This window comes from Athene noctua, chromosome 1, assembly GCF_965140245.1.
Source record: "Athene noctua chromosome 1, bAthNoc1.hap1.1, whole genome shotgun sequence".
NCBI classification, from domain to species: domain Eukaryota; kingdom Metazoa; phylum Chordata; class Aves; order Strigiformes; family Strigidae; genus Athene; species Athene noctua.
Window position 1 is genome coordinate 198,780,676 of NC_134037.1, and position 13,184 is coordinate 198,793,859.

At 41.6% G+C, this 13,184-nt stretch overlaps 1 protein-coding gene across 7 annotated transcripts in view; it reads right to left on the minus strand.

Moving 5' to 3' along the window:
- Positions 1-13,184, minus strand: part of MCF2L (MCF.2 cell line derived transforming sequence like) — a 163,255-nt gene that overhangs the window by 39,355 nt on the left and 110,716 nt on the right. For all 7 annotated transcript variants that reach the window (XR_012633896.1, XM_074910014.1, XM_074910042.1 and 4 more), the window contains one exon: positions 1,595-1,685. Coding sequence is in view for 5 of the 7 variants with exons in the window: in XM_074910014.1 (XP_074766115.1) it covers positions 1,595-1,685 (91 nt within the window). In the remaining 2 variants the exon portion in view is untranslated. Of the gene's footprint in view, positions 1-1,594; positions 1,686-13,184 lie in introns of those variants that run through there.

Below are 13,184 nucleotides of genomic sequence, written 5' to 3' on the forward strand. Positions count from 1 at the left end.
AAAATTTTCAAGTGTTCAGGGATGATGTGGCTAGGCCAGGTTGGACAGGTTTTTTAGCAACCTGGTCTAGTGGAAGGTGTCCCTGCACATGGCAGGGAGGCTGGGACTAGATGGTCTTTAAGGTCCCTTCCAACCTAAACCAGTGTAACCCCTACCTGCACTTAACATCTTTTCCAGGCAAAGCCCTTAGGCACAAACACCATCACTACAGTGATGGATCCCTTATCACAGGGAAGGGATACTCAGGTTCTATTTATTGTGCTTCTAGGCAAAATAACACACACTGGAGGAACATTTCAATAAATATTAATAGCATGACTTAAGAAACATGTCTGTAGTTGCCCCTCACTCCCTACCACCCCGATTTTGTAAATAAAAACATCTGTGGAATACTTATCTGTCCTTGAACAAAAAAAATACAGCATTGAATTTTGAAAGGGATTCAAAAACTCCAGAGATATAGTCCTTTTTCTTTAAATCACACCAAATTATGCCACTCTCAGTTTCCACTGCTGGAATCTGCTCAATGCTGCATCTCAAAATTCCAAAATGAGCTGCAAAAGCAGATTTTGCTAGTATTTTGGTATATTTTAAGTATTTTAACATTCCTAATATATGTATTGTGGGAAAAGTTGTCTTGTGTGACTGTTGTATCGTTACATATTCATTCACAAAAAGTCATATAGTGGGAGTAACGTATTACCTTTAAATAAATACCTTTTAAGTTATAATAAACAAACAATACTTTGGTCAGAAAGGGGCCACACAAAAATGACATCTACAGTTTTGATTTTACTTTTATCTTAGAGACAAAAATTTTCAGCCATTAAAAATTAAAGAAACTACGTTTACAGCTCTGTTGTTCAGAACTTACTGAAAAGATTATCAACACTAACAATTCAAGCAAGGGGAACAAGAAAAAACACCCCAAGAGTAAACCAATAGTAGGATAAACACATTATAAACACGAATCTGTCTTTTCCTACTTGTATAAAAAAAACCCCAAACCCTCTAAAGCTTAGTTTTCATATTTTAAAAATATCAATTAAAAAGGAAACTGAAAGTAACAGCATATTGCTAATTGATCATAGTAGGTACATAAGATTTTCTTGCTTACAAGCAACCCTTGTTTTAATTCAAACTCCACAAGACCAGCTTTTACACTTGAATTCCTTTCACAGGTGGTAAACTAAACCAGGACCCTCATCCTCATCTCTTCCTAAAGGGGAAGCTCACTCAAATAGTGAAAGGTGGACCCAAAGCTCTGTGGGACACATGGGCTGTCCATGCAAATATTGGCTCCCACCTGGGAGAGCTCCATGCCACGCACATTCACATGTACACACACACACACATACTCTCCAAGTGCCCTCTCAGGAAGATGTCCTGAGCTGCAAACTGCATTAAAAGCACATCAGAGACACATGATGCTTAGTCCCAGTCAGCTGGGATACAAAAGAGATACACAAAGTATCCAGTAACATCTATCAGCTAACATTATGTTGAAGAAATAAAATACTTGCCATTTTTCTACTTGTAAAAGGAAGGTTCAACAGAAAATCTTTCTAAGGAGTTAATTTAAAACAGTACTCACTGCTATCCGTAGTATGGAAGCTTTCACAGAGGTCCATTTGTCCTGTCTGCGATCTATGACAAGAATAAATCCAATTCCAGCATCTCGTAAACTAAGTTTGGAGGAGGAAAGAAGAAAAAGAGAATTTAGTTAAAAATACTAATGAAACTCCCGTTTCTCTCACTTGGAAAAATACCTTGATCTTTTTGTGCAGAACTTTCTTCATCTAAACATCTTAAAGATACACCACACACCACTGGAGAGAGGCAGCACAGTCCCAAATATGTTCCACAGAGGTTCAGACCATATTCAAATCATGAATTCTTCTTTTTTATGAAAGACAGTTTTTACATTTCTTGTACAGAGACTATTTCAGAGGAAAATAAAACCTTTTGATTCTCCATTGTTTTGGTGGTGATATAATACCTCCTTCCTGCTGTTTCAGTATAATTTCAGAATCAAAACAAAGTTATTTTCCTTTTTCATCTGCTTTTAGCCCTCTGTTTTAATTGCCTTCCTCCTCACTGATATTTAAAACTCCTTAAAAACGCAGATCCTTCGGATTATTACATGATATTGCTCTGTGCATCTGAAATTCTCATATGCCTCCAGGTTGCAGACTTGTTCCCAGGTACATTTTTATATCCACCGAAACAAAACTCCCCTATGGCATTTAAACACTCAAAGTCACAGATGAGAAAAATGAAATCAGATGCACTTCTCTGGAATGGAAACATCTGTGAGAGAGATTCTGCTCAAATCCTTGCGTATGGGTGACCTTTCCTGTGCTCAGCTGCATGTGCTACTGAGTCCCAATCAAGAGATCTGCTCTTGTTTTGTAATTCCCCATCTAAGCCAATTGTGCAATGCCAGCAGCAGCCCTTTCTAGCCAATCGCAATCAAAATGGAAGTGACAGGCAAATACAAGGCAAACAGGCTTGGATTTGTGATTTTCTCATATATTTGGTCATTTTAAATATACGTGCTGTATTTTCAGTCTGGATAATAATTTACTGCAAGGCCTACTGTCTGCACTGTGTGACATTTAGAAATACTGTGCATTGATTTGTCATCGTCATACCTTAAAAGACAATATAAAAACCAACAAAACAGAATGTCAGGATCCCTTATTCAAGACTGCTGAGTCATGAAAACACCAGTTTTGCTTTATAAGATTATGTTGGTAGCATAGTAATAAGAGGAGGATGAAGGATATGGGTACCCAGAAGATCATCTTAAGCTATTCTTCAAAATTACAAGTTTAAACATGACTCACAGTCTACCTGCTCTCTTTTACAAACTGCAATCTCGCTCAAATTTACAAACTAAATATTTAGGGGCAAACATGAACAATTATAAAAAATGGAAAGGAACACTTGCTTTCTTTCAAAAGAAGCTAAGCAGTTATTTTAACATACAAGAATATTAGAGGCGACTCTTTACTGCCCACATTCAGCACACGTTACTTAACTCTTGCCTCTAGGTTAGGACAACACTGACAAAAGACATCTGAGTGCCTGCCTTGTAAGCCTGAATAACACTTGCAGACAAACAGGGTTTTGTATTAGCAATATGCTTCCCACTACAGTAAATTTCCATAATTTACTACAGCTTTCCCTCTTCCTTCTCTTTCTTTATTTGAAAGGCAAGAGAAGGAGAGAGATCCTGATTGATTTTAGCATCTTCCTGTTCCCCATTTAAAGTTCCCACCATTTTAACCTTTAGTGACTAAGCAAAACAAAATGCTAACAGCAATCATGTTCCACAACAATCCAGTAGCAAAACAAACTCTTCGGGTCACACAGTCCAAACATGGATGAATAGAGTCAAAACAGTACTACAGCTGCTCCCACAGCCATTCATGTGGATTTTGAAGAGTATTAAGACTCTAAAATTAGGAGCTGTTTCCCCTGCTCAGTAAAAGTTCCCAGGAGTCCTAAATTTCTGCATACTTCCTTAGTGGAAGCATAATCTCAGATCCCACAGAGTACCTAACTGCAAACATCTGTATCATATTTCAAGAAACTATTGCCATTTCTCTGTAACAGGAATAAAATTAAAGCCTCTGACAGTGCATCAATCAGATTTCTCCCCAAGGAGCACAGGAAAAGACAGGCTCAGCTGGGATGTTGGAGGAGATCTAGATGGCAGCTCCACACAGTAAATCATGTGCCTCAGTACCTGGCAATAAGCAGAGCTTAATATTTTCCTAGGAAAAAAGTCATGGCTTACTTAAGTGGAAGAGTTGACAAGGAAAGAACATCTCTAAGATAGTCCAAAAGATGCCTTTAGCCAGCCTTCTTCTTCCAGTGGATCAAATATGTTGGGTGGATGCATGATTCTGAATGTGGCCCCCTTTCAGGCTCAGACATAAAAGCCAGGATTCCCCACCTCTAGCCAGAAGAGACCCCGGGGCAAAATCTTGAGCACCTGTCTTCAAGCTGTTAACACTCAATTAATATAGACTGCTTAAAAAAAAAAATAATTAAATGCTCTGTTCTGAACCAATCATGATGAAGAAAATATTTGTTATCTTGACAACCATGTCTCGCTGCAAAGGGCTGGCTATGGAGTCTGGAATCCAGCTCCCAAGTTGTAGGCAGGAAGCAACAAACCAAATTAAGACATTGTGTACAACAAAGCTGAGAACATTATGACAACAACAAAGCCACCTATTCAAGCAAAGTAAATAGGGGAAACAGGCCTGTTTGCCAGTGTACCCTTGCTCTAATGACCTCTCTTTGCTGCCACACACACCTGTGTATGTAGTTACATGAGAGTTTGCAGGACGCTCCTCCTCTCTTTTAGGACATAGGATGAATGTTGTTTTGGTAACAAGCAAGTATTCAATTTTCCTTTGGCTCCTGATTTAACTGTGAGTGACAGCTGTCCCTCTTTCCCTCAGTCACATTTAGTACATTCTATCCTAACACTGATTTCTTCCCCCTCTCTCCTCCCTCACCCCATTTGCCTGGCAGTAAAGCAGTTTGGCTTCTGCTCTGTGTCTCACCAGAAGCATGCTCTGATGGACATGACCTGTCCTGCTCATCAAGCTTTACCGCCTGCCTTGCTCCAGTTGTATTGTACTCATCAGCTTAGCCCAGGTCTTCTCACACCTCTGCATCACTGTCCCATAAACTTGTCACCACTACTTGCATTTGTCTCCCTCATTCATCCCTTCAATGATTCTTGTTCCTTATTGCCTTATCCCAAAACCAGCTCAAAAACTCTTGGAGCTTTTTTTTTTTTTTTAAAAAAAAAATTTGATACCGTCAAGACAAATGACCAAATGGGTTCTTACCCAATCCCTTTCTGAATATTGCAGTCCCCTCATCCTCCAACCCGAGTCTCCCTTACCCTACATCCCATCCCGCTCAATCTTTCCATATCTGCCCTCAGGTGGACACTTCCCTCCGCTGTGGTTCTGCCTGTTGAGTCAGGCAGCTTGCCTGCACTGCCTGCTTGTCAACAGGCGGCACTCATATCCCTCGAGACAATCTTCCTGCTTTCAGCCCTGGTAGTGGATCTGACACTGGAGCAGCTCATTCTGCAACAGAGAAGCCCCTCCTCAGCCCCAGGATTTAGGCAGATTTTTCTCAAGGTATTTCCTTGACACAAAGGCCATCATTCTTCTAAGTGTCAAGTCTGAGTTCTTGACCAAAGGATGGAGACACCTGAGCTTCTTAAACAAAAGGCTGTTTCAGTTTTTGAAAAGCACAGTGGATTTGTCGCTTGGCTGCTTGGGAACAATTCAGCTATTTTGGCCAAACTTTAAAACAAAAACTCAGGTGAAACCTTGCGAATAGCAAGAAAATTTGGCAGAGCTGTAAACAACTAGAAACCAACCCTCAGTAAGAAACGGCAAACAACCTTAGCAGAAGCACCTGCCTATTAAGGCTTCTTGACCCTTAAAACCTGTTTTCTTTAATGCATTAACTTGTATCCGGTGTACTTTTTGAAGCATAATTTATATAAGCTTGTAATTCAAACAGTATTTCCTTCCATTGTTTCCCTCATAACACACACACACACACACAGCACCCCATAATGGGATAAGCTCTGTTCTTCTGTTTATTCACCAGTACAAAGAACAGAACATTTTTAGGAAGGCAGAGAAATCACCCCTGCTCTGCAGGAAGTATGTCTGGCAAACCCACAGAGGTCAGGGCAGAAAGGTAGAAAGCAGGGGCAGGGGAGCAGAGGCCACAGAGGACAGGATAGAATGCAGCAGAGGGTAGACTTTCTGCTCAGTCCCCTTCCTCCACCTCGGGGAGCCAGCATAACACCATTTGCAGAAGGTGAGAGTGAAGCTGAAGTACCTGCCCAACAAGCACTGAGCTCTCCACTCAGACTGTAGAGCAGAAACTGAATTTTTCACTTAGTGACTCCTCAGCTTTAGATTATGGGGACATCTCCCTCTTTTGTCTTGTTTGCAAGACTTACAAGCTCATGCACCTGGGAGAAAGGGTGGGAAAGCTTATAGTACAGAGGACTTCAGAAAGAAACTTCCCCCTGGGGTGTGTGGAAGCAATTACATACTCATCATCTGAAAGATCCTTGCATTTCTCCAAGGTGTGGGTGGTGACAACTGCTACACAAGTAAGTTCCTATTGCTTCTACACTGCTGTATGAAAACCGCTTGTATACATTGCTCTCTACTACAGACAAAACAAAGCAAATCTTCAGGTTCATCGCAGAGACTCGATAATATCAAACTCTTGCACGTTTGAAACGCTGTGCAGCGATTTCAGTCTTAAAGCCTTATTATTAAACAGTTGGCTTACACTGCGCTCAGCATTGTTCCCTACCTCGACTGCTTCTGCCTTTATATACAAACTGACAAGAAATTCTTGCTTTCAACAGCTGAGCAGCTACTTTGACAGTAAGCCTTCAGTAGCATTCAGTGAAGAATTCTGCATTAAGAAGAGCACCAAGGCAATGTCTGCACCAATCTGCATTACAAGCAGCTGAAGCAATCTCTAGATCCCTGGTACCACCTGTCCTTAAAGCTTACTCACTCTCTGTAGCTCACCACTGACCATCAGTGTGCATCAGTGATACACACACACATCGCATGAAAAGATGCGGGGTCTCATGCTGCTCACAAATCCTGATGTTTTTTGGCATGCAACACATAGGCCTGTGTAGGAAGAAGGACCATGGGATTGGCCCATCCATCCATCATTGGCCATACTACTGTACCACAAAAGGGCAAACACAAGACATGGTGACAGATCATTTTAGGAATGGTACTGCCCAGCCTGTCTCCATACAGCAATTTGGTTTATGATTGGGCATGCCACAAGGGTTGTGTGGACCAGCTCTTAAAAAAATACTAAAATAATCTAAAAAATTAAATCTCAAAGGTAGAATCCAGTGCAGAGAAAGACAAGCTGGGGGTCAAATAGGTTCTGCGTATACAGAGACAGTCCAGGAGCCTGACTCAACTGTTTTCTCGAGTAAATGATGGAAATAAAAGGATAGATCACACTCAATGAAGCTCCATTTTGAAAGCTTCAAGATATCGCAGGCTTTTATAGCACATAATACCCAACCTCACTGTAAAAGGTGTCTGATTAAATCAATTTAAGAGCTAGCAGGAACTGAAAAAAAGAGCTATAAACCAGAAATTATTTGAGCTCTACACTGGACAGTGAATTCTCTAGTTTCAATTGCTAAGTGATCCTGTAGGTTTTAACGTAGTATCTAAGCTAAATACTGCTTTGTAATGCTGCTGCTGCTATTTCAGATCTTAGGTGTTTTCTAGAAACCTGCACTTCAATTAGTACTTAAAAGCATGCAACTGAAGAATAGCCTAGCAAATAAAAAAATGTTATAATCCTTTTTAACACCAGTGTTGCAAATGATATTCCAAATTTGCAATGTAAAGGTACAAATCAAAGTGACTAACACCTAAGACACGTTGGACATGTTCTGAAAGCTGGACAGCAATACCTTCCCACTGACTACACCAGCTTGAAATTAGCAAACTTTATATTTTTTATTTTTATGACAGAAAACTTGAGGTTTGCATTGGTCTGGAGATATCAGTGGCAAAGAAGCAATCTGCCAAGAAAATAAATAGAATTAAAACATATTCTCAAAAGATGGCTGTACAGACAATTGCATGATGTTGTCATGACATTTAATTGGTTAGACAGAAAATAGCACTTTGGTACCAAGCTCTGCCACAAGTGTATGTGTATGACTAACTGAGGTCAAACAGCATTGCACATATCCAAGAACAGAATGGTTCCTAACAAGGGTAACATTTATGAACATTATACTTAGAAATACCCAGATGAAGCTCTCTGGCTACTCAGCAGACCTCCTGAGCCTCTAAAGCAAACTGGCATGACACTTTGGCTCCCCAGTTCAAACTGCGGGTCTGACATCTCAGTTTGAATTCCAGCAAGAATCACTTTCAGCTGAGGTGTGTAACTGGTCTACCAGATCTTTTTCCAGCAACATTTATGAGAAAAAACAGAAATTAGGAGCGTGCTCTATCTAGCATATGGCACTGCATACAGGACAAAAGTGGGAACACAATGATTAACAACTTCTGCATAACTTCAGATGGAATTAGTAATATAGTTTTGTCTTTAATTTTTGCAACCTATTATCTTTTCAGCTGAAGACACTGAAGTCAGCTAGTGCAGGAAGCACAGCTGGGAGGACACATCCATTGCTTATGATCTCCTTGGAAAACCATCCCTAGAGAACAGAGCCATGGAATGGGCTCATCTCAAGTTTTCTGAGGTGCTGAATTTAAAGCTGGTGCTTGGTGGTGTGAAAGTCACTTCACTGAACACATCTCTCAGTATCCACATTGCTGGAACCAGGGACAAAACTTGCCACCTACTCCTTACTATGTTTAACTACTGAACGCCTGTACCGTGCTTCAACAAAAGGCTATTGATCTAGAAGAACTTGTCACATTTGATTATTAGGACCTCTCACAGTCAGCTCAATGAACTTTAACTGCAGAAGGAAAAACCTACCCAGCTCAAGCTAAGACTGATCATTGTTCATGAAGAAACATAGGAAAGTGAAGGAATTCCAGCAAAATAAATTTAAAATGAGACAGAAGTTCTGCTATACAAGTGCAGCCTCTAGTGGTCTGTCCAAAATCACTGAATGCCAAGTAAAAATTCTATATAATGCTCCTGGCAGTAACAGCTGCATTTCACCCAATGCAGTTGATGCTGTGACACTCCACAGCAGAACCATAACCTGTAAGCAAGGAGGCGCCATTTATCTTGCTTCTTATGTTTAAAATCTGATTTGGAAGTAAAAACTGATCCACCCCCAAAAAACCCAACTAAATCACTATGAATAAAACATGCCTACTATTCTACCATCTTTTTCATTCTACACTAAACTCTGAATAGCTGGATTTTTAAATGCACATTCAAACCTCAGCATTTGGACCATCTCTTTACTTTAGAGTTGACAGTTACAGCTTTCCCTTCAGAGAAACAGATGAAGCTGCCCAGGAAATGCAGAAAATCTGAGCTTTTGCACTGGAGCTGATCTTGTTAAAGTTTCATCATTAGACAAGGTTTAGGTAAGAAACCCGATGCATTTCCCTCCCTCCACACTAAGCACTTTTTTTCCCCCTGCCTTATCCACATTCCAGTTAATTCTCCCTAAATCTTATCCAGTGTACCACTGATGAAAACCTTATCTCTTCCCTCTCCTATTAAGCTTACTTTTGGTCTCAGCTGTTATTGGCTCATGCCCTAGGTAAGTCTGAAAACACTCATACTGTATTTCAATTTTCTCAGGATTAGGAAATCATCAGATACACAAAATTGTATTTTAGGATCTCACAGCAAGCAGGCAAATAAGAATTTAGATGAATACTGGGTTGTGAGGTGGCATAAATAAAAACCAGGATAGGCAAGTCGTTATCATTTGCTCATGAGGCAGAAGAGACAAGCAGAATCATACAGCCTGGAAAAGCATCGCCACAAAAATGCCTTTCGAAACTTTAGAAGCAGAGGCAAGATAATTACACTTAACATTGTGTCAGTAACAAGAGATCTTAAAGACCAGATAAAGAGGAGACAAAACAATGAAAGCAACTTCAAAGAGCTTTGTTTAAGGGGCTGATAATAATTCAAACCTTTGGAAGTCTCATCCAAACTTCACAGAAAGCCATGTGTGGTTACTGTCCTGATCCAAAAATCCTTCCGTCACCGCAGGACTGTGACAGCAACAGCTCACTGCATCTGCCCACAGAGCAAGAACCAACAAGAAAGATGGGCTACTATCGGAGACGTACTGCTGATGAGGTGACTGACAACTCACTGCCGACTAGGAGAGCTGCTCTCAAGCCTTGCTCCCAAAGGCAACCAAAGGTCTTTATCCTGCACAGCGGCGGGTCCCTTGAAATTGAGAGATACAAGTCCAAACATAATTACTCGATGCAGTTCTGTCTCAAGCACTGCTTGTGTGCCTCAGCCAAATAACGAGCACTGGTACACACCTTATTTATTTTAAAGTATTTATACCAATTTATATTTTCCCTTCCTACTCAGTTTCAGAGTGACAGGCATCAGTCTCTTCTTGACTGGTCCCTACAGCTCCTCCATCTGCTGTGCTACTCTAGGTCCTCAGATCATCCTCTCTCCTACTTTCAAGCCAATTCCTCCTAAAAATAAACACGACTGATTGCAGTAAAGTAATACTGGCTATATTCCATCATATATGTTGACATTCTTTCTGCTCCAAAAAGCTTATGCTGTTGGATAGAAGCTCAGGGAATGTAGCCAGTGTTAAAAATAAGAACTAAAGAGTCCAGGCATCATCATCTGTCTGGGCCTGGACATCTGCTTGTACCACATGCACTGATTTCCTTTCTGTGGTAACTTAGCAAGCTTTATCCTGCCAAGGAACCCCACAGACCAAAATCCGGCTGGCTTTGATGTGTTTCTGCAGGTAGAAGAAATAATCATTAAAAGACAAAGTTATTGCTTAACAGAGCCTCTTTTAGTGTGTGAAATTTACTAAAATAAGGGTTTTTATAGAAGAATTTTGATTTTCAAAATGGAAGAAGCAGTGTGATTTCTTCAGGTCACAGAGAGCTGCTTTTGGAAGACTCTTTGAAGAAAGACAACAACTTTGAGGACTTACTCAACTACAGATGGCTTAAGTAAGCCACATGATCCTTGAAGGACAATTAAGGATAAACAGGTCAAAAAAAGGCAAAAGGGCTCCACACTGGTTTAAGCTTAAGTAAACAGGATCAGCAGAAAGCCTATGCAATGCTCACTTTAGAATTATTAAGTCTGACTTCATAAAAGCATTTTTACACCTATTCAGAACTAATATAATAACTAATATTGGAATCATACATATTTTCAGTACACTGCAACAACCATTAACGCAACTGCACTAAGTATTGTCACAACTTCACCATGCACACTGCATGTTTTGCTTTAGAAAGGTGAGCTTACACTTAAAATAGGGTCTTAAATTCTCTGAACTTAAGACTGGAGAAATGAAAACTCCTGCATGAGATCCAGCATTTTAGTAATTAACTTTTACAATTTTACTTTGTCTTGAAAGCAGATTAAATTTCCTGCTGAAGAGTGCGTGTCATGCATACTATTCAAATCCGCTGCACCCTGAAGGTGTCAGTGGGATCTGAAGACTAGAAAGACTTTGCCTGCACAGGGCTGAGCTTTAAAGCAAGTTTAAGACATTCACAAGGTGGACATCAAAACAAGTCTAAATTGTTCCAAACCCTGTAAAAATTCAGACTCTAAGTGATGTGTTGAGCTTTGACCTAATCTTGGCAAACTATGTATCTGACAGAAAAGCTTCAGACTACCGCTTAACTTTACGATGCAGTGCTCTTATTTCCAACCTAAGCCTTTACGTTTCCTTTCTGCTTACAGAAACATATGGCATTTACAACTGTTTGGCAGCTGTGCTCTGAGAAAGGAAGGGCACACACAGCGTGACAGATTTTGCTGGAAGTCCTGGGATGTTCTCTCTGACAAATTTGAGGGGCTGCCAAAGCAACAGCAGGGTACAGGTTCCACATCTTCAGCCTGGATTGTAATCCAACGAAGAAGAGAGAATGGAAACGAAGCACAACTGACAGAAAAACTCCGAAGCTGCAAAGCTGTTGCTCAGCATGTCAGTGTGAATTGTCAGGGGTTTTGGCACTTCTTAGCCATTATGTGGCGATGTCCATCCCTAGCACTCTATAAAACAAAAGTGGTTAACTCTTAGCTAGTGGTGGGCTGCTTGTTTAGTTTACAGATAAGTGAGGAAACACATGTGGTTACCCTCCCACACTGGCTCTTCACAAGGTCAGCCTGGACCCTGATGGACTTACCAGCTCAAAACACAAGCATTGTCCCAACACCACTGCTCCTGCTTCCAGGGTGCAGTGGTGGATCTATGCCAAAGAGACTGACTAGACCTGAGCTCTGTGAGCCCTGTGCTCTCCAGTGCCCCTCGTGTTGAGAACGTTTATCAGTGCCAGCAACACCCATGCTGTGCCATTCTTCTGGTCCCTCCCTAGATCTACCTTGTCACCCTCTGCTGTGCCCATGTTAGTGAAGTCTTCTCCCAGTGAATGCACTGGAAGGGTTAGCACAGACATTATCAGTTTTCCAGTGTTATCCCAAATAATGGGGAGCTGGTGTAGTTAACAAGGAAGGGTTAGCAAACCATAACATCTGAGCTTTCAAACTGTCAGATACTGACACTTTTGAAAGTCATAGAATGGTCTGGGTTAGAAGTGACCTTAAAGATCATCTAGTTCCAACCCCCCTGCCATGGACAGGGGCACCTTCCACTAGACCAGGCTGCTCAAAGCCCCGTCCAACCTGGCCTTGACCTCTTCCAGGCAGGGGGCAGCCACAGCTTCTCTGGGCAACCTGTTCCAGTGTCTCACCACCCTCACAGTATAGCATTTATTCCTAGTATCTATCTAATATAAGTCTACCCTCTTCCAGTTTAAAACCATTACCCCTCATCCTATCACTACATTCTCTGATAAAGAGTCCCTCCCCATCTTTCCTGTAGGCCCCTTTAAGTACTGGAAGGCCACTAGAAGGTCTCCCTGAAGCCTCCTCTTCTCCAGGCTGAACAACCCCAACAATCTCAGCCTGTCCTCACAGGAGAGTTGCTCCAGGCCCTTGATCTTCTTTGTGGCCCTCCTCTGAACCTGCTCAAGTGGGTCCATGTCCTTCTTATACTGGGGGCCTCAGAGCTGGACACTGTACTCCAGGTGGGGTCTCATGAGAGTGGAGTAAAGGGAGAGAATCACCTCCCTCGACCTGCTAGCTACACCCATCTTGATGCAGCCCAGGATACAGTTGGCTTTCTGGGCTGCGAGTGCACATTGCTGGCTCATAGTAATTTTTCCATCCACTACTACTTCCAAGTCCTTCTCTGCAGGGCTGCTCTCAACTGCTCATTGCCCAGCCTGTGTTTGTGGATGCGACTGCCCTGACCCATGTGCAGGACCTTGCACTTGGCCTTGTTGAACTCCATGAGGTTTGCACGGTCCCACCTCTCAAGCCTGCCCAAGTCCTCCTGGATGGCACAACCCTTCCCTCCAGCATGTCGACCACACCACACAGCTTGG